General features: G+C 38.2%; 1 protein-coding gene across 6 annotated transcripts in view; it reads right to left on the bottom strand.

Moving 5' to 3' along the window:
• FREM1 (FRAS1 related extracellular matrix 1) overlaps positions 1 to 22,199 on the bottom strand; it is a 271,046-nt gene that overhangs the window by 21,786 nt on the left and 227,061 nt on the right. For all 6 annotated transcript variants that reach the window (XM_069090684.1, XM_069090683.1, XM_069090682.1 and 3 more), the window contains 4 exons: positions 16,031 to 16,232; positions 14,460 to 14,604; positions 4,455 to 4,584; positions 674 to 746 (listed from right to left, as the gene is read on the bottom strand). In XM_069090684.1, coding sequence (XP_068946785.1) covers positions 674 to 746; positions 4,455 to 4,584; positions 14,460 to 14,604; positions 16,031 to 16,232 — 550 coding nt within the window. The remainder of the gene's footprint in view (positions 1 to 673; positions 747 to 4,454; positions 4,585 to 14,459; positions 14,605 to 16,030; positions 16,233 to 22,199) is intronic.

The following is a 22,199-nucleotide window of genomic DNA, read 5'->3' as shown; positions in this document are numbered from 1 at the left end:
GGAAAGCACAGGTCAACCAATCAAGAGGCGATGAATTAGGATGAAAAATTAACTGCAATCATTCCTTAGGTAGCACATAGTCAGCTTAAAGAATGTCAGAAAGTTAAATACTATAGGAGAGATGTGTATTCTTCTGAAGCATCACATAGTAGCTACCAAAAATGGCAGACTTACTCATACTCTAATGTGATCCTAGATCCCTGTTCTCATTCTCAGGCCTCCATGTACTTCAAGTCTTTCCCAGCCCTTTTCTATAGAATAATAAGAATCAAGTCTACTCCTGAGTATAGAAGAACATAGAAGTCCATCCAATGAGATGAATGCGTGTTTCCAACCTCTGAGTGAGGAAGGTTTACATTAGGGTGCAGAGGGCAAGGAAAATTGCCAGTTATCTGATTACTGAGTCACAGACAGATCTTTTATAAATAGTAATATGCCATTCAGAGAAACCCATTGTGATACAAGCAAGTGGGGAAGTCAAGGAATTTCAGGTCACTTCTCTCTTGTTGGAACAAGTAACTTAAGGACAGGAAAGGGGAGTATGAAGAATCCATGAGTGTTAGAAAGTTTCTAATTGGATATGGCCATCTGACATACAGTGTCACACACTATGCAAACAAACTCTTAGCTTCCCCTCCAAAAAAGCAAAGCAAATTGTCATGGCAAAACATACCTGGATCGAACTGAATCAGCTTAGATGGATTCACAGTGAAATCTTTTCCAACTGTAGCTGATACTTGGTTGACCTTAAAAGGGATGGCAGGGGGAAGAAGGCAGGGAAGGAAAGGGAGAGAGAGGGGAAAAGCTTTCTTTTAGTGATGTAAATACAGATAAATTAGATGGATTCATATTTTCTACATCCTACCTGCCCAAAAACCTATGCTGCTAGATTTGTTCTCAATACTGAGTTTATTTGTTTGGTGCATAGGGGTAGTATATTTTTAAGGGAATCACTGAAGGTTCTGGAGGAAAGAATCTTCTCAGAAGCTAATTTACTGGAAAATAGGCTCTTTTTGTCTTTTACAATGAGTGGGTTTCCTTAATAGAAATAAAATGGAATGAAATGTAAAAATATATTTCTTTTATTAGGTGTAAAATATAGCACCTTCTTTCTTACTTTTAAATTGTGTTCTAGAACAGGGGATCTTAGACTGGGGTCCATAAATCTGTTAGGTTTTTAAAAAAAAATATCTTGATAACTGTATTTCAAAAGAATTTGCTTCCTTTGTAATTCTATTTATTTTATTTTATGCTTTAAAAACACTATTCTGAGAAAGGGTCTAGAGGCTTAACCATATGCCAAAGGAGTCCATGTCACAAAAAAAGGTTAAGAACCCCTCTTCTTTTTTTTTTTTTAAAGCAATTGGGGTTAAATTACTTGCTCAAGGTTACACGACCAGTTACTTCTGGGTGTGGTGCTAAGTATCTGAGCCCGGATTCGAACCCCCAGGTCATCCGGACACTGGAGCTGGTACTCGCTGAGCCACCTGGCCGCCCCAAGAACCCCTCTTCTAATGGAAGCCCAAGGGAAGACAAGGAAGAAGTAGACCCTTCTTAACATCCTGGTGGTGATCCATTGGCTCACTTGCTAGTTGAATAACATTAAAAAGCTCTGTACTCTTCCCGGGCTCGGACACTTAGCACCCACCCTGAAACACCTGGCCGTGTAACCTTGAGCAAGTTACTTAACCCCAATTGCTTAGGGGAGGCCAGGTGGCTCAGCGAGTAAGAGCACCGGCTCCAGTGTTGGGACGACCTGGAGATCGAATCCCGGGCTCAGACACTCAGCACCACACCCAGAAATAACTGGCCGTGTAACCTTAACCCCGATTGCTTTAAAAAAAAAAAAAAAAAAAGCTCTGTACAAATCTGGGCCCCACATTCAGTCTGGATGAACTATTGTTCCATGATGTGGATAACAGCTTTGTGGGGAGAACTGGGCTAAGAACAGTCTCATGAAGGCATTCTATCCTCAATTTTGCAGGGTTCACAAGCCATACATTGCTGGAAAATTACCCAGGATATAAGTGACTCAAAGTGTCAGGACTCAGAACAAGACAGGTTGTTTCATGCTCTGGGTAGGACCCATGCCCTTTCTGCAAGTGTGTACATGAAAGAGGAGTCATGGGAAGGGCTCTTGACTGGCTTTAGGGAAAGGGAAATCTTAGAATCCCAGTTAAGAATAGGAAATAGAGAAGTGTCATTTTTGTTCATTGTTGGATTTTTAAATTTTTTTTTTCAATTATTAGGTTTTCAGGAAAATTTTAAAGTTCCCTCTTCCTCAACAAAAGGTAGTTTAATAGGTAACTGGAAACTCAATATTTAAAAAATTAAAAAGCAAATCTTTCTGTAAAACCTCAAATAATATCTCCATTTTAAAAATATGCTGAGAGGAATGAAGAGAACAGGCATCTTTTAATATGTCTGAATTGGAAGCATTTTTATCTGATGGTCCTTCCTAGAATTGCCTCCTTTGCCTTTCTTCCCTCTTTATTTGTGATGCCCAGGCTCCTGTGGAACAATCTCTTATTGAGAAGTTGTGGGCTATTGTACACCTGTATTTACCATATGCTGGAAGTTCCATTACACTTGGGTCCCTGCATGAAACCTGCACGTACAATTACCTAGTATTTACCACCACAGAGTGTGCAGAAGCTTATGTGAGAAAAGAAATAGGACGGATCGAGGCAGGTAGAGAGGTTTGTTAGATTAGGGAGAATGATTTAATCATATGCCAAGAGCATAGGATAAAAGCCCATCATCTTTTTCCTCTTTTTTTGTCATATGGCCAATAACATAAAGAGAGAAGTTTGTGTGAGCCTTGAATTCCCACAGAAATACACAGTAGCATTGCCTCGGGAAGGAAAGATTGTAAACTCAGGCTGATGGGGAGTAGAGATCATGGTATAGTAGGAAGAAAACTGCATCAGTAAAAATAAAATATAATAACAACCAGCATGTATTAGCATGTTGACGTTTGCAGATATACTCTGATTTGCCAAGAGATTTTTTGTCTTAACTCATAGATCTGTCACACACACTAGCCGTGTGAATTTAGGCAAGCCCCTTCACTCCTGTGAAGCTCAGTTTCCACATCTATAAAATGAGGGATTTTATTTGATGAGCTCAACTCTGACATTCTTAGAGTCTGATCCTACAACTCACAATATAGCTACTAATGCTTACTCAGTCAAAAATAGGATTAAGTATAAAATCACATCAACTATTTCTATATTGGCAAAGTGGATAAAGGCACTGGCAGAAACTCTGGAACATATGGCATTTTCTACATAGGCAGAGAAGAATATGTGAAAAGACAAAGGCACATCATCAGATATTTCTGTAAATAATCAACTGCACATGCATATGGAACATTATCAAATTTAAAGCTGGAAAGAACCTTAGAGAGCATATCCAATCTCCTCATTATCCAGAGTAGGAAACTGAGGCCCGGGAGAAGAGAAGAAACTGATCTAAGTTCATACAAATAATTAGTGGCTGTGCCAAGATCTGAATCAAGGGTTTCTGAACCTTCTGAACCAACACTGAAACTAGTATTATTTCCAGTACACCATATTGTTTCTATGCTCTTGGTTATTTTAATGGATGTATGTTTATTATGCCAGAGAAGCAACAGTCTTAGTAAAGAGGTCCTGTTTTGAAAGCATAACTACCTCACCCTACCTTTTGGCCTTATTAGAAGGTAAAAGTTTTATAGATACTTGACATATTATCATTGAGGCTTAAAACAGATATGATTTCACAGAGCCTAATATTTGTCCTTTTGTCTAAAAGTGAGGTTGGGTGAGGACATTCTTGGTTCACTTTTGACAAAGCTTACTTTTTATTCTCTCTTTTTTATTCCCTTAAATGAATCTTACTTCAGGAGCCCTTTGGAGGCCTTTCAGTTATGTAAAGGATTATGATTAAATATGATTAACTCTTGACTATCCGTACTAACAAAGGGTGTTGTGGAAAGAAAACTTTTAAGTGTGCTAGGTGTTAGGAGGAAACTAGTTTGGGATTGAAAACTTTTTACACATAATCTACAAATTAAATACACAGAATTCACTGTGCCATGATTTATGCAATTTTCTTTATACCTATTCGTCTTACTGGAGCAAGAGGGAAATAATCTTCTATTTCTAAATCACATGTTGTCAGTGAACTAATCCTAACAATATGATTATGAAATCAAAACTCAAAGACTTTATGCAAATAACCATCTAAAGTTCTATAGGTGAGGTTCATTCAGAAACTATTATAATCATGCACAAACGAACATGAACCAGGGTTGGCATGACCTCAGAAGAATTTGTGTCCAAATCCCAGGAGGAGGGTGGAATGTGAATTCACACTGATTGTTTGGGAAGGTTTCCAGACTACAGGAAAGTTTCACCAGGCACTTTAAGCAACTTTACACTCAGGTTTATAATTTTACATTTTATAGTTACCTTTACTCCAACAAAGGCTGATTCCATAGAATGACCTGTCCTGGTGATTTTCAGTGGCAACGTGTTCACATTTTCACACACCTCATATTCAGTTTGGGAAAACTGAATGTAGGACCATTTCAATTCCAAACTATGCATGAAAGGAAGAAAAAGAAAGATATTCATGAGAAATGTAGCCTTAATTCTTTTAGGATATATGGGTTTTCCTGAGGACTATGATATTGTGACCACTAATTCACATATAATCAGAGTAGGTATAGTTCAGTAGTTGATACAGAGGCCCAATTTGATTCTTTCTATCGTTGTCCAAACAGAAAAATATGGGGGAAATTATGGATGGTTGAATTTTTTTTTTTTTGCAAGTAACTTGGAACAGGAATTTGGGTTTGTTTCTTCTAACATTTTCTCCTTAAGTCCCCACTCTGATTTTAGCACTTTCATTACCTGTTACCCTTCATTTTGTAGGTCATCAAAACTGGAGAGAACCTTAGAGATCATTTAGGTCAAATTTCCCATTTCACAGATGAAGAAACTGAGGATTAGTGGGGTTAAGTAACTTGCCCAAGATCCCACAGTGAGCTGGTGATAGGAACAGGACCTAAACCCAGGCAGGCCCAATTCTCTTTCCATTGTACCTACTATGACTTCCCTTTCTCATAAACCTATAGGAGGCCAATATCAACTCCCAGACCTTCCAATAGGATCCAATCTCTGTTTCCCTTCCTCTTCTTCATCTCATCTCTTCCCAGATCTCTCTTTTAAATTTTTCCTTAGGCTCTAGAAAAGCTGGTTACCAGCATCATAAACATAATGCTCTCAAATTACAAAGGACCTTCGCTGATTTCTAGGAGGGAGTTAATTTTAGAAGTTGTGTTAGAGCAAGGCTATTATCAACATCTAATAATACATTATAACAAATACATTTTACTAAGGTTTGAAGACTTCCATAGTCACATAAATACTTCTCCTGAAAAATAAACTGTAACTTTTGCAACTCAAGATGGGTTTTTGATGCAAATGAATTCAAATCTGGCATGAAACAAGACAACACGAGAAGGAAAGAATCCCTAGGCTTGTAGAGTTCTGAGATGAACAGGTAGTAATGATGGTTACAATGCCAGTGGAAACAATACGTGGCAAACAACCCCTGACAGGTTAGGAGAATGAGAAGAAGATGAAAAAATAAATATTAACAAGAAAAGCATGAGGAAAAGACAGAAATAAGATGAAGGAAAGGTGGAAAGGCACCTTAGGGATCATCTAATCAAAAGCCCTCATTATATGGGTGAGGACACCGAGGCTGTGATTTGCTAAAGGTCAGGAATGTCAATGGGAGAGCCAACACTTGAAATCCAGTCCTCTGACTTCAATCCATTTTCTCTTCCTAGGACAGGGAAGGGACAAGGAATGAAAAGGAACAGATTTGGATAGATTTCAACAAAGTCTCAGTAAGTTACAAATGCCTTTCAATATTGAATTCTTTCAGGAATCCATTCCTTAATAATGTTAACCACAGCTTCTTTAATGGCAGTCTGAGCAGCCAAGCGAGTACCCAGATTCTTATTTAAATTCAGAAGGGTACAACCACTGAGTTACTTTGCTCTGTGGGCCTCAATTTATTTCTCCATAAAGTGAGGGATTTGGAGTAGATGATTAACCATAAATTGTTGGAGCTTAGAGGCCATCAAATCCAACCCCCTCATTTTACAAGTGAGAAAACTGAGGGGACAGATTGGGTCATAGACTTGCCCAGAGTTATATAACCATTAAGTATTTGAGGCAGGATTTGAACCCACATGCTCCCAACTCTAAGTTTTATACTTTATGCTACACCAAGACAATTCTTTGGTTCTCCTACTTCTAGTCTCTCCCCTCTCCAATCCATTCACTCATTCAATAAATATTTATTAAGAGCCTACACTGTGGTAAGCTCTGGAGATATTAAGAGAGGCAAAAGACAGTCCCTCCCCTCAAGGAGCTTACAATCTAATAGGAACCCATCCTCCATGTAGTGGTCAAAATAATCTTCCTAAGTTACTGACCCAAGCCTATCAAGAATCTTCCGTGAAGACCGTTTGCCTCTAAATAAAAACACAAACTTCTCAGTCTGGCATTTAAAATCCTTCATAATCTGACTCCAGACTCTCTCACACTTTCCATATTTGCCACACTTCACACACTCTAGCCAAAGTGACTTACTTATTCTTTCCTGAACTTGGCAAATTTAGTTCTCACCATTCTACTGGTTCTGGTAGCATCTTTAGCTTCCTTTCACTCAGGGTGGTGGCCACCTACCTTTTGAGGTCTTCCCTGATTTCCCCAGTATTCCTTCCTTCTCAAATGTTCTCAAATTTACTTACTTGTTTATATGTTATAAACCCCCAGACATTATTTTTTGCTTTCGTTTGTTGTCTTTCTATCCAAAGTCACATGTGCTTAAAGGTATTTAATAAATGTTTGATGTGGATTGAATTCAATGATTCTATGCACTTAAGCTTTTGTTAGATTTGTGGTAGATAACCATAATAATAACCATTAAAATAGCTAGCATTAATATGGCATTTTAATGTGTGCATAACACTTTACAGATATTATTTTATTTGAGCCTCACTTCCTCAAGGAAGTACATGCTATTATTAGCCCCATTTTATAGATAAGGAAACAGGCAGACAGAACTGAAGTGACTTGTCCAGGGTCACACAACTAGTAAGTGTCTGAGTTAGGATTTGAACTCAAGTCTCCCTGGTTTCAGGTCCAGTTTTCTATCTTCTGTACCACCTGTCTCTAGAGATGACACAGAAACATTCTGATACAAATGTGAAAGGACACAAATAATATAACTAAAGTGAATTTTCTTTTTCCATTTGTACTATTTCTAATATAAATGTCATCTACACATCTTCCTTATTGTGTCTAAATCCTTCTAATAGACTTCTTGAGACAGGGGCTACTACTCTTCATCTTTTTATTTCCAGCACCCAAAACAGTTTAAATACCTAGTGTACTTTGGTATGAATCATGTTTGCATCAAAGATTTAGCACTCGAACGGTCCTCTCTCCTTTAACCCTCTCATTTTACAAGCAGAAGCAGAAACACACAAGTTTAGATACTGAGCTTTCTAGAGTCGTAGCTAATTAAGAGGCAGAGAGGTATCAATGGTTATCACATCTCTGGATTTCCACATTTTCTATTTTTTTTACATGTCCATTTATATAACAAGCACTTACTGGGCTGAATGACACATCCAGTACTCAGTTTACACTGTACTGTGGATATTTTTGTTCATGTTTCTTGAACTAAAGAATTTTGAAGAATGGCTCCTTAGAAAATGGGTCGCAGACTAAAAGCTGGAAAGGATGTAAGAGATCATCAAGTCCAACCCCTCATGTTACAGATGAAAAAGAAGTGATTTGCCCAGCATCGCAGGGTGAGCAAATACCAGAGGTGGAACTTCAACCAATGTCTAAGCAGCTCCAAATCCAGCACTCAATATTAATCCACACTCACTACTCCTTCTATTAATGAGCACCTGCAGAGAGGGTTAATTTCTTGACAAATGCATATGCATACCAAAGGTGAGCCACTCAGATTTAGGCAAAGAGTATCTTTCTGGATTTTCCATTCACTGAAACACGTTCTTGTACTTATGTCTGTGATTAGTTTAAGCAAATGCTAGACTCTGATGAGAGCAAAATTAAAATAAGGGAAAGATGTACTTGCTAGGACTAAAATGTTAGTTTGGGATCTGGAGTCATGAGTCAAAAGTGATTGTGTACAAATTACTTAGATGTTCTGTGCCTCAGTTTCTCCATTTTCCAAAGTTTATTTAATCTCCTACTTCAAAGATTACATGAGGTTTAGTTAATGCTTATTAAGTACTTTGAGACTCCCAATGAAAGGTCATATGAAAGCACATATTATAATTCTCATAAATACTTCTGCATTTATATGCAAGGAGTGTATGCCTTAAGGATAAAATTGGAACTTCAAAATAAAAACAAAAAGCCCCCACAAAGTATTTGGTATGTGTTGGTATATCTATTAAACCCTATATTCATGAAGAGTCATCACTTGATTTTTCCCAGGAATGTGGACCAGAAATCATCCACAGATAATCCAAAAGTTTTATTTTGGACTAGAGTTCCAACCATCAGTCCTGCAAGAAGTTTTGTAAGAGTTTCTAAAATGTTTCAAGATTCACCAGTTTGATTTTCTTTTTCCTTTCCTTTCCCCAGTAAAAGGGGGTCAATATTTTTTTTTAAGTAACCTGAAAGAAAAGAGTCTGAGGTTCCATTTATTATCCCGCATCAGATAATCAGCCCATGAGTCACCAGATTTGTACATGGATCATGTGTATCATTTACACATTCATTATTTCTGACTTTAGCCAGAAATGGAACTCAAAATCTAGCAAAATGGTTCTAGTAGTGCTTCCTTCTAATACCATGTGACTGACATATGAAAAAGCATTAGTTTGGAGTCAAAGGATGTGAGTTTGAATCTTGGCTCTATTCTTTATTATTTAGATGGACTTGGAACAGTCACCTAACTCTTTGGGGCTAAACTTTCCTCATGCGTATAAGGAAAAGGCTTGGAAAAGATGATTTTGTTGAGGATGTTATAATAGAGATTCCTTTTTGCTATGGGTTGGACTGGAGGGCCATTGAGGTTCATAACACCTCTAAATTCTGATTCTAAGATCCGCTCTAACTCCAAGACCTAAGAGATTCTCATTCTGAAGTGGTAGTGTTGTTGTTTTTTTTTCAAACAGGTCTTAAATACCCAATTTTGATTATAATACAGATAAACGCTTCTTAGTTTTATCAAAAGATTGCAAACTTCTATGTAGAATCATTAACCAACAAGGTTTGATAGCTTTATTTAAGCAAAATTCGCCTTGATTTTGATGTAATAAAATCAACCCTTTCCATTATACCACTAACTCATTAGCATTGCAGAATCAGGCCCCCCAGACATTCCCTACTCCACAGAAATCCTTCCCTTTCTTTTGAAAGCTCCCTGGCATCCTTGTTTTTTTTTTTTTTTAAATACTTTTTTATTCTAGCTTGTCTCCTCCAAATCCCTTCCCCTTTAATTAGAAAGGCTGTTTACTACATCACGTCTTTAGAATGCTGATGTGGGCACTGCTTCTCCCCAAAGGAGACAAATTTCAGTAGCATTTACACGTTGCTTTGATTATTAGCTATGTGGATTACACCCTTTGTATATTAGTCCCTAGCAAATTTTTAATTAGAGGTGGGCTTCCTCCTGCCACTCAGTGCATCTGACAGTAATTCTCCCTTATGCCTAGATCTAGTCCTGACACTCTCCTGCTCAGAAATCTTCTGTGGCAGACTATTGCCTACCAAGTCAAACTCAAACTCCTCCTGGGTTGGAAAGCCCTCTACCCTTTGACAGGACCTGTCTAGACTTATTATATATCACTGCCTTCTACATACTCTCCTCTGTCTCTGGAACAAAAGCTGCCACAGTGATTTTTGCTAACGCTGTTGCCTAGGCCTTGAATGTACTGTTTCTTTTTATTGAATTATTTTCCATCTTTTTAGGTGCAATTCAATTAAAGACTAATCTATGAAGCTTCTCTGGCCTAACCTCCTTCCTAGTGGTAAAGACTTTTCCCTCTCAAATTTCTCTTATGTAATACTTTTCTTCGTACCTCTCCAATGCATTTATCCTACAGCATTACATGTTATAGTTTATCGATGGGTCCACTCTTGCATACAATGGATGCTTAATAAATGTTTGTAGATCTGAACTGAATTACTGTATGCTTGAAAGTTGAGGCATTCCTTGACTTTCAAAATACCTGATTTACAAATGTTCTTTATGCAAGAACAGCCAATCCACACAAGAGTAGGGAATTTTTCCCAAACCATATGGTTCCTGTCTTGCTCCCAAATGGATGGCCAGCAGCTGGAGGGGAGGAGAGGAGGTATGTCTCCAATGCCATCCTTCTCTTTCCTTGCTGTGCACAGCAGGCAGAGTATACTTTCTAAATAGAAATACTATACATTGGCAATGAAAAATAATAGAAAACAATATGGTTGAAGTTGTTGGTATTTGTGCTACATCAGATTTTAAATAGACTTTAGGGTGTTTTCGTGGTAGTGTGGAATTAGGGCTGAATGTGGACATAGAAGTTCTCAGTGTTCGGAAGACCAGCTCTAACCCATTATCTGGGTCACTTCATACTTTTCTGGGCCTCACTTTCCTCATCTGAAAAATGGGAATAATACTGTTTGTACTCTTTCTTTCATAAGGTTGACTAATGAAAGTGCTTTGTAAACCTTAAACAATCATAGAAACATGAGTTGATATTAACCCAGGAGCCTAACTACCTTTTGTAATATCCTTTCTATGGGAAAGTAGGTCTGTCATTCCAAACGAATAACTTGTTGACAAATTTTTTAAAATTGGAAACTGCTTACAATTTTCTTTAAAAATATACTTATGCACACATACACTCCCCTCCCCCCAAACACTTCTTAAATCACACACTCACATCCACACCCACACCCACACACAGAAAATCAGGGAGGAGAATCTCTCTCATTTCCCACCCCTGAGGTTTTCCGTGTTGTAGACGGTTGGCTAGGGGAAGTCCCACCATGTCCCATGAGCAGTACACATTACTGTTGATTTGGTTTAGGTCTAGACTTCATTTCTCTACTTGTCTATAGAGCCATCTCCTGGCAGATCCTGAGATTGCAAATCATGGTTGGAAAGTTTTGCCCAAGAGAAAAGGGGGAGGAGGTTGCGGGGGGGGAGGGGAGGAGTAATGTGGAAAAATACTGCATTGACTTGGACTGAACAAGGACATTTTTTAGACCCTTCTTCCCTAAAGGAAGATGATCACAGCCCTCTTTTCTCTGATGGTCAATGAAAGAACGAGGGCAAATGATTAGAATTGATTGGGATAAATTACTACCATGAGAATTTTTTTTTTAAGGCAAAAGCACCCAGGTGGTGGCAGGCACAAAGAGAACCGGATTATGATTAACTTTGAACCTGCCAATAAAAGGACAAGAGAAAGAGTAACGGATGTGGAGGCAGAGATCCTAATTCCAAATCCTGGTTCTGTCATTTACTCCAGGTGTGAATTTGGTCAAGTTACTTCTCCTTGAGCAAGGAACTTGCCTTTCTGAGCCTCAGTTTCCTCATCTGTAGAATGAAGCGATCAAACTCAATGGCCTTTAAGATTCTTATTTCACACTTAAGAATAAAACTTTGGAGGGGATCGCAAGAGGTAAAAATCGCCCAAAATTCCTTCTCCGTGACCTGAATTCAGGGGTGTGCTGGAGGTGGTTCTTATTAAATTTTTAATCTGAGAATTTATTCCTTGGAAATTGGAGAATGTGTCAAATCAGAGTTTATTATTTTGGTGATTGTATAACCAGGGGTGGGGAACTTGTGACCTCAAGGCCACCTGTGGCCCTCTAGGTCCTCAAGTGCAGCCCTTTGAATTCAGTGAAGTTTGTGAAGTTTGGATTTCCTCAAAGGGCATACTTGAGGACCTAAAGGGCCACATGTGGCCTCAAGGCCATTGGTTTCCAACCTATTCTATGGACTTGAGCAAGTGATGGAAAAAAAATGTAGATTAAATTTATAAGTGTACTGTACTCTCAGAAAGTCGGCTGTTAAACATTTACTAACATACCTCTATCAGTATCTATCCCTCTTATACTAATTGTGTATATATCTATCTCCCCTCCTCTCATCATATTATTATGTCTTTGAAGGCAGTACCTGTGTCATTTCTTTATCTTAGTGCTGAGTAGGCCCTTTAAAAATTGTCTAAATTAAATCAATCAATAACTAAAAAGCATTTATGAAATGTCTACCATGTGCCAAGCACCATCCTAGGCCTTGGGCATACAAAGACAAAAGCATAAGGTCCGTGCACTCTAGGAATTTATAGTCTAACTAGAAGTAACAACATGGAAATTCTTTGGCACATACAAAAGAGATATTAGACAATTTGGAGGGAAGGTAGTTGTAACTGAGAGGATTGACAAAAGGTTCATGTAGAAGGTGGCACTTGAGATGAGCCTTGAAGTAAAGAAGGAATTCTAAGAGATGGAGGCGGACGTGATGAGGGAGGACATTCCAGGCATGGAGGTCAAGACAATGTAAAATCATAGTGATGGCATGCCATAGTGCCATGTATGAGGATCACCAAGGAAGCTAGTTTGGCTAGACCATAGAGTACGTGAAAGGAAGCCATGAGTAAGAAAGTTAGAGATAATTGAGGCCAGACTGTAAAGGACTTCAGATGCCAAGAAGAACTTTATATATTTGATCTTAGGAGTAATAGGGAGCCACTAGAGTTTATTGAGTAGGGGAATAACATGGTCAAACCTGTCTGTGTTTTAGGAAATTCACTTTGATAAGATGTTTGCAAAATGGATTGGAATGTGGAAAGACTACAGACAGGGAGATCAATTATAAAGTTATTAAAATGATCAAAGTGAGGGGAGATAAGGGCCTGATCTAGGCGGGTGATTGTGTAAAATGGAGGAAATGTATTTGTTATGGAGGTAAAATAGCAATATTTGGTGATCAAATATGCAGAGTAAGAGTAAGGAGTTGAGGATGATTTTGAAGTTGGGAATTTTGGTAACCTAAAAGAGGGGGAAATTTGAAATGGGTGTGGTTTAGAGGGTTGTTTTGGACATATTGAATTTGAGATGGTCCAGTAGCAATATGTGCTAAAGAGCTCAAGACAGAGACCAGAGCTGGAAATGCAGATCTATGAGTCATCTGCATGAAGATGATAATTAAAACCATATAAGCTGATGAGGTCACCAAGAGAGAGTGGAGAAAGATGAGAAGAGGATCCAGGACAGAGCCTTGGGGTACACCCACAGTTAGGAGGTATGACCCAGCAAAGGAGACTGAGAAATAGTGATCAGACAGGTTGGAGGAGAACGAATAGCTACGTCATAAAAACCTAGAGAGGAAAGAGTATCAAGAAGGAGAGGATGGTCAACCACGTCTAATATCATAGAGAGGTCAAGAAAGAATTAAAGAATATTATTTTTGTTAGCTCTGAAGGAGACATCATGTCCCACTATTCATGACCACATTTGGGGGTTTTCTTGGCAGAAATACTGAAGTGGTTTGCCATTTCCTTCTCCAGATCATTTTACAGATGAGGAACTGAGGCAAAAAAGGTTAAGTGACTGGCCAGATATGAACTCATAAAGATGAGTCTTCATGATTCCAAGCCCAGTGCTCTCTATCAACTGTACCACCTACCTATGTGATGTTACCTACATTCTAAATGTCACTGTTTTTCCAAAAAAATCTATTTGTCCCTCTATTTTTTTTCTTCCTCTCAACTCTCACAATACCCTAGGTCACAAAAGCAATGTCTGGCTGTTGCATTTGATTTTATTTTAGGGGTAGGGAGTTTGTCAGGGGAAGAAAGAGGAAAGCTTCCGTCAAATGGGATAAAATGCTATATCAAATAGGCCTTGCTAAAACTGTTAAATACATAAATTAAAATATATTTATAGCATGATGTACAATGTCTCATTTTCCCCTTCATTCTTATTGGCCTGGGTATTTTAGAAAGACTGCAATTACCATAGTCCTAGAGTGACCTCTTGCTGCAAGATGTTATACAAGAGATTGGCTGACTCATAATTCCAAGCCCTTATGTACTGCCAAGACAAGAAGATTCTAGCCATGGGGGTGGGGATATATTCATATTTATGCATGGCACAAACCACCAGATATAACTTAATGATTTTTATGTTTCCTTACTTTGGAGAACTAATGTTCTTCCTGCTATAGGATAATAATAAAAAGGAAACCCCTTTTTATTGTTTTTCTCTATGTTTCCTGAATATGCTATGGAATGAACTATTGAAGCTTAACCTCTCACCTTAAACCTTTTGATCTAGCTCAGTGAAATGGACTTCAAGTGTTATGGGCATCATACATGACAAGCTAACCTACTTAATATGAAAACAAATTACGTTTGAGGGGCAGCAGTGTTTCCAGTGGGGTCTGTGACTTGAAATTCCAAGTTATCTGAATTCATTTCCGACAATGGATTGATGACATAAAGAATGGTTTTGCCGTTTAAGTCCTTTTGACTGAATCTCTCCTGAATAAATTCACCTGAAAGTAAAGAATAAAACAATTTTATGCAACTCAGTTCAATAAGAATTAATAAAATGATTTGTTTACTTGATTTTATGACAAAGAATGTATTAAAGATCAGTAAAAGAGGGAAGCTATGATACAGTGGAAAGGGCCCTGGATTTGAAGTCAAAAGATGAGAGTTCAGGGGTGGCTAGGTGGTGCAGTGAATAGAGCACTGACCCTGGAGTCAGGAGGACCTGAGTTCAAATCCGTCCTCAGACACTTAACACAAATTACTAGGCTCATGACCTTGGGCAAGTCACTTAACTCCAATTGCCCTCCAAAAAAAAAAAAGATGAGAATTCTAATCCCAGCTCTGACATTTATTAGTTGGGAAACTGTTGAGCTTTGTAAAGCAGAAAGAACTATGGAAATGTCAACTATTGTTATTAACATCAGCTTTCAAGAAGTTCCTACTATTTCAAGTGCCATATATCAGACATAAGATTTTTGTCATAATATTCTGGGTTCCTAATGTCTACCAGAGGGTATTTTCACTGGATGTCCCCCATGTGTGGAATTCTCTCCTTCTTCATCTCTGCTTCCTGGTTTCCTTAGCTTCCTTGAAGATCCAGCTAAAATACCATCTTCTCTATGAAACTATTCCCTATCCTTCTTTCTCTTGGTTATTTTCAATTTATCCCATATAAGTCTTTTATATATCTGGTTATTCACATGTGTCTCTCTCATTAGATTGAGAGTATCTCTCATTAGAATGCCTTTCTTCATTTCTCCAATGCTTAGCACAATGCCTGGCATCTAGCAGCCACTTAATAAATGTTTGTTAATTGACTGACTGAAAGAATCCCATTTCTTTTCCTCAAGAAAATTTTGCCTAGGGATGACTTTTGCATTAAAAAAAAATTCAGGCAGAAAAAGAACAGAAGAGTGTGCTAGAAAAATCTGCAGTTCTGTAGCATTAGTATTATCATTCTGTCTAGCTTAGTACTTTGTGGTCTCTACACAGAAATATCTCTTTTTCTCTATAGAAATGCTATGCTGCTGGAAAAATCGTTGGGCAACTAAAAATGACATTTTAAAATAAATTGACATCATTTGGAATTCATGATAGAACTGAAAATAAGTCACAAATATGAATTTCGGTCTGACAGTGTACTTTACTTGGTACATATTACAATCTGGCATCTAAAAAAAAGTTGTAAACAATAAACATCTGTGACTCTGCATTTGGTTTTCCCATTCAAGATGGATTAGGGAAGCTTGACTTCAAACCCTCTTTAGTCCTAGTATTGATTTATAAACTGCATCTATCACAAAGCCTCAGGGACTGTTTACCAAATGGTCATGCACTTAATTAAATTACTCCCTAACACTCCAATCCTTGATGTGAGCCACTGGGTATTTTAAAATGAGCAATTAGGAGGATTGAGAAACCCGGTACCTGTTGTTGTATTTTCCAGATGTCCATACTGGGGGCCTCGTAAAATCTTAAAGATGATTTGATTGTCCTCTGTATCAGGGTCAGATGCCTTCAGGACTCGAGATGTTATGTAAATCCCATAGCAACCGTTTTTCAGAAGCTCCACTTGGGAAGGGTACTTCAGATGGATGATACATGGGGACTTTTTATCCAACTGGTCCACCTGAATTAGTACAGTTAGTTTTGTGGATATTTCCTGACAGGTCACATTCATAGCTCTAGTTTGTAAGATTACACGCTTTGAGAGAGTAGCAACTGCATCTTATCTCAACGTTTTATCTACTTCTCTTCCCCTACCCCAGCATTTGTCTTTCTACACATGGAACACAGAAGGTGTTCAACATACGTTTACTGAATGAATGAATACACAGATAGGAGCATCTTTTAGTCTAAGGAGCTCAAAGGTGCTGGATCATTCCTTCCCAATCTCTTTCCAAAAACCAGGAAGGGGTTAGGGAACAGAAAAGGAAGACAGATTTCTATTTGTTCCTACCTTCTAGGTCTGCCTTCCCTTTCTACATGTTAGCTTAAAAAGGAAAAGGGGAGTTGGTTTATGTATTTTACATGTTTTTTTATTTCTAACAGGCTACCTTATTAGATGGAACTTTCTTCTAGTATATATTAATTTACAGTCAGAATTCAGCCTTAACCCTGGCCAGTCATATTGCTTTCAAGAGATGAAAAGGATAGGGTGAGAGGAAGGGGTGGGGGCAAAGCGTGGCTGTATTAGCCAAAAATTCATAGCCATAGAGGGTTAGGAACATCACATTAGTCTCTCCCTGACTCTAGCTTCCCTGATATCTCAAAAATAATATAATGAAATCCATATTTGTTACAAGGATTTTGCTTTTTCTCTTTTTTTAATGGGAAGGTAAGAGGTGGGAAAGAGACAATAGATTTTTCTTCATTAAAAAATTAAATTAAAAAACAAAACAAGAAATAGATCATGGAACCACACAAAAAATACTATAGTTAGCTTAATATGCCAAACCCAACAAGGCACTGGCACATATAAGCAAATAACAGCAGAGTAAAAAATAAAATAAAGTATACTAGTATTTCTCCAATTGTGAGAGTTAGAAAAGAGAAAGCTTTTGTGGTGGGTGGGGAGATAGCTTGTCACTGGGAATCTCTAGGGACATTAGAGGTAGCTCAGGAAGGAAAAAGGGACAAAAGAAAAGGAAAGTATTAGAGGGGTAAAAATACCGGAACATAAAGAGAATTGATAAAGAAGATAAATACAAATTGAATAAACTTCTTTCTTTTTGTTTTATATCTCCTCATTATCATTAATTATGCCTCTTGGTCTTACTGGGTTTTAAGTCCTGGAGGGTACAATTCTTTAAAAATGAGTTTCCAGGTCTAATATACTAGAGGCCTGGATGTATAACAGTTCCAGTTAAAAATATTTGAAAACAAGGCTTTCTTTGGAAGCCTGTATCCCAGTGATGACTCATGTTGGCTTGCCTGGAAATCTGCACAGAAATGCCAAATCCAAAGAAAGCAGCTATGTAGTGAGCATGTGCGTGCGTGCATGCGTGCATGTGTGTGTGTATGTGTGTGTGTGTGTGTGTGTGTGTGGTAAAGGATGACTACAGGAATCAGTTATGGCATCTGAAAGACACAAATACAAAATGCCTATAAAAGAATGCGTGGTTTTAAATGCCAGCATCAGTAAAGTACATTTGTGTCTTCCACTTGGCAAATCCACAAAGTCTGCCCTCAGTTAAACTGCTCCTTAAAATGATAATTCAGAGCAGTGGCATGTCGATAGAATGGCACAAGAAGCATTTGCCCCAGACTTCGTTGGTTTGGGGGACCCCAAACAATCATGTGGCATTTCCAAATAATGGCTCCTCTTTGGAGAGGGCCCCATGATGGCTGCATTGCTCAGGGTTTCACTGGTTCTTAATCTTTGAATATTTGGCCATGTCACTTATCTGTTCAAAAATCATTTGTGGTTTCTTATTACCTACAGATTGAAAGCAAACCTATCTTCTGGATTTTCAATACCCCCCCCAATTTGATGTCCCCTTGCCCTTTCAGCCTTATCTCCTATCCCTTAACATAATCCATGCTCCAAATAAACTGGACATCTCTTGACCCCATGAATTTACTCTGTGCCCTTCCCTCTCTTAGACCTTTGATCACACTATCTCCTAATGTTCAAAATGTTCCTTTTCCTTTTCTTTATCTGTTGAATTCTTATCCACCTTTTAAGTCCTAACTTAAATGCCACAGTTTTGTCTAAGGATAATGACCTGCCCCCTTGTACCTCATGTAGTATATTCTATTTCTCTAAATGCACTTATTGTGGAATGTTATTTTGTATTTTTCTTACCTTCCCTTACCCCACTAGATTCTAAACTCTATGAAGGCAGGGATCATATCTTAACTAAACCTTGCATTTCCTTTGCACTTAGTACAGTGATCTTGAAATTTTCATTGAATAAATGAGCAAATGAAAGAATTAATTCAGTCCAGAACCCAAGAGATTCATTTGGACCATATACATCACTCATTGGTGGGTGTCACCTGGCCAGAAAAAGTCTATAAAGTCAAGAGACAGTCACAGAATCTCAGAATTAGAAGAAACCTTAGAGACCACCAGGTCCACCAACCTATACCTGAACAAGAATCCCTTCTCCATCAGCATCGGTTAATGCAGCTCTCCTTGAAGAGCCTTGATGAAGAAACCACATTATCTCCCAAGACAGTCCATTCTATCTCTCTTGAATACCTCCAATTGTTAGAATGTTCCCCCCCCCCCATTAAATCTATATTTGCCATTCTGCAACCTCTATTCATTGGGCCTCTGGGGTAAATCAGAACAATCTAATCTATTTCCCACTGACAGCCTTTTAAGTACTTGAAGATTATTTTTATACACCCTAAGGCTTCTCCAGGTTAATACCAGTTCCTTTAATTGATATTCTTTTGGTGTAATGGAAGGAGCCCTACACCAGAAGATGTGGGTGTAAATTCTGCCTCTGCTACTTCCTATGTCATTTTGGATGAATTAGCTCCATTTTGGGGACCTCAGTTTCCTCATCTGTAACATGCAGCAGTTGCCTATAAGCACATCATTTTGTACTTGATGCTACTGCCCCTGCTAGTTCTTCTTCCTGACTACAGTCCTTGAGAAAGATGCCAATACTCAGTGCCACCATTTCCTTTCCTCTCACTCTCTTCTTAATTCTCTGCAACCTGGCTTCTGATCTCACCTTTTAACTGAAACTGCCCTCTCCAAAGTTACCAGTGATCTCTAACTACCAAATCTAATAGCCTTATTTTACTTAGTCTTGATCCTTCTTGACCTCTCTGCAGCCTTTAATACTATTGATCATCTCCTCCTGGATTCGTTCTCAAGACTAGGTTAGCTTTCATTTTGTATCCCCTATTAGACTGTGAGCTCTTGGAGGACAGAGAATATTTTTCATCTTTGTATCCCTGTTAATTAGCAAAATTCCTGGCACATAGTAGGTATTTAACAAGTGCTTGCTGCCTATCCTTCTTAGTCTCTTTTGTTGGATCTTCATTCAAACTTTATCTACCTGGGCGACTAGGTGATGCAGTGAATAGAGCCCTGGAGTCAGGAGGACCAGAGTTCAAATCCGACCTCAGACACAACACAAAAACTAGCCATGTGACCTTGGGCAAGTCACTTAACCCCAATTTCTCTCCAAAAAGCAAAAAAAAAAAAACCCCAAAACTTCATCAATTAATTCTGGGTACCTCCTAAACCTCTATCCTGTCCCCTCCTGCCTTTGCTCAATACTATTTCACCTAGTTATCTCATCAGCTTCCGTGGGTACAATTAGCATCTCTATGTTGATGATTCCTAAATCTATACAACCAGCCTTAGTCACTCTTCTGATCTGCAGTCACACTTCCGCATATCTCTTGGACACGCCAAATGGGAAGTCCTGAAGGTTGCTCAAATTCAACATGTCCAAAATAGAGTTCATCTTTTCTCCCAAACTTTCCTCAATTACCAGCTTCCATATGACTGTCAGGGTCCCTATCATCTTCTTGATTTCTTAGCATCTCATGATTTGAGGGACATCTTTTCCATTCAGACTCTGTGCTACATATTCGTCATGACGATGAAGAAAACCTTCAGTGAGTATGCATCACCCCCATTTTATGCCCCCTTTGACAACCAGAAGGACACAATTCAATTAATTAAAAATCTCTTTTGTTACATTACACATAAATTTAGCATCATGGAAAATTATAGATTAGAGGAAAGCCTTTAAAGTAACCTTGATGCTACTGAAATGAATGCTTTTTATGATCCATAACCAATATGGAAATCTTATAATGACCCCTCTTTTCAGTCAGTTACATAGCTATGAAACTGTGATCTCTTGTAGAATATAATCTGTGAAAGCCCATCTGCTCCCTTCTCCTACCTTCATCATGTATGCCTTAATGCATATGTAGATGAGTCTCAAAAATTTCAGAGAGACAGGAACTTAGACATGTGAGTAGGTAGTTACTGACCTTTCCTCACTTGCCTCAGGGGGTAATAGTTTGGTCTGAGATTTTGGGGGGAGAGAGGAAACAAACAAAACAAGGGGTGACTGTCTCTGCCCCTTCTCCATCCTGTCTCCACCCCTTCTCCATCATCCATTTCATTATCTTATCCACATCAGGTTCTTATCTTTCTTTGAGTTTCCTTTCCCTCCCAAACCCAAAGTAAGTTTTAAAAAATTTGTTGTTGTTCTAAGCATTCTCCACAAGTTTCAGATCATTCCACTCTTCTTAAGGGTTATTTTATCCTCCATTACCTATCTTCACTTTTACCTTGTATACATTTTTTTAATCTAAATTGATAATCAGTTTTCTGTGAATATACATATGATCTCTTTAAATAACCCTTCCTTTCCTTTCTCAATAGAATTGTTATTATTATTATTTTGGGGGGGGAGGCAGGGCAATTGGGGTTAAGTGACTTGCCCAAGGTCACACAGCTAGTAAGTGTTAAGTGTCTGAGGTCATATTTGAATTCAGGTCCTCCTGACTCCAGAGCCAGTGCTCTCTATTCACTGGGCCATCTAGCTGCCCCTAGAATTATTTTTATTTGTGCTTTCAGAATATCATTCTTAAAAGGGATCTCATTCATAGGGTTGACTTTCCCTGTAGAATTTTAGTCCATGAGATCCTATATCCAAATCCATCTTGCATATCTACCTATTCTTAGCTATTTTTCTCTCTAGCACAAATTCTAAGATGAAGGGCTCACTTTCCTCACAAACTTCCTATCAATTCCACCCTAAAAACCAATTCTTCCTTGTTGGTAAGAATGAGATCTAGAATAGAATTTCCCTTTCTTGGTTTCCTCAAGTTCTGAAAGATGAAATTATCATTAAGGTAAACCAAGAACCCACATGTCATGGATTGAGATGGTATAGCTTAGGAGGAGTCATTAGCAGACTGGATGGGCCTCATCAGCAAAGCCTTCTCCCTTGTCAACAATGTCAACTCCATCATACCTCCTCCCTTCCTGTTATGTACCGCTCAAGGATCCTAAATCCCCTTTTATCTGTCCCCATTCTAATAAGTATTCCAAGGTTGTCTTTATCCCCTTCCTGTCTATCCAAATAAAATTTCTTTATATACCAGAGCTCAGGCAAGAATTTAAAAAAACTTTCTTCTTCTTCGCAGCTGAAAGCAATTGATGCTCCTTCAATTTTACTAAATTGCTTTGTTTAAATTTGTCCTTTTCTTCTGTCACATTCTACCTTGCATCGTACTTCTTTGTTTTCACGCCATAGTTCCCATATTAGACTATAGGATCCTTAAGGGAAAGGGCTGCCTATTTTCCATCATTATACCCCAGTGCTCAGGACTTTGCTTATTGTTAATATGTGCTTGTTGAATCAAATTGTTGGATTAGTTTTAAAATATTCAAACTAAGGAAGGTGATATAAGAGTTTTCTCCTTTTTAACATCAAAGGAACTTTAATATACCTAATGCATACCTCTATTTTTTTTCATGTAGGGTGATGTGTGATATAGGAGCATCATCTTAACCAAATTTTGGGATGAATATAATTGAGAACCAGGCCAAATTTGCTGCTCTTTGACTATAAATAAAAACTGTATTTAAAAAACCCTAAATTCA

Source organism: Petaurus breviceps, unplaced genomic scaffold (genome assembly GCF_028583685.1).
Source record: "Petaurus breviceps papuanus isolate PSGF00001 unplaced genomic scaffold, PetGlider_PUasm1.0 187, whole genome shotgun sequence".
NCBI classification, from domain to species: domain Eukaryota; kingdom Metazoa; phylum Chordata; class Mammalia; order Diprotodontia; family Petauridae; genus Petaurus; species Petaurus breviceps.
Note: the sequence above shows the minus strand (reverse complement) of the source record. Positions and strands in the feature narration are given on the sequence as shown.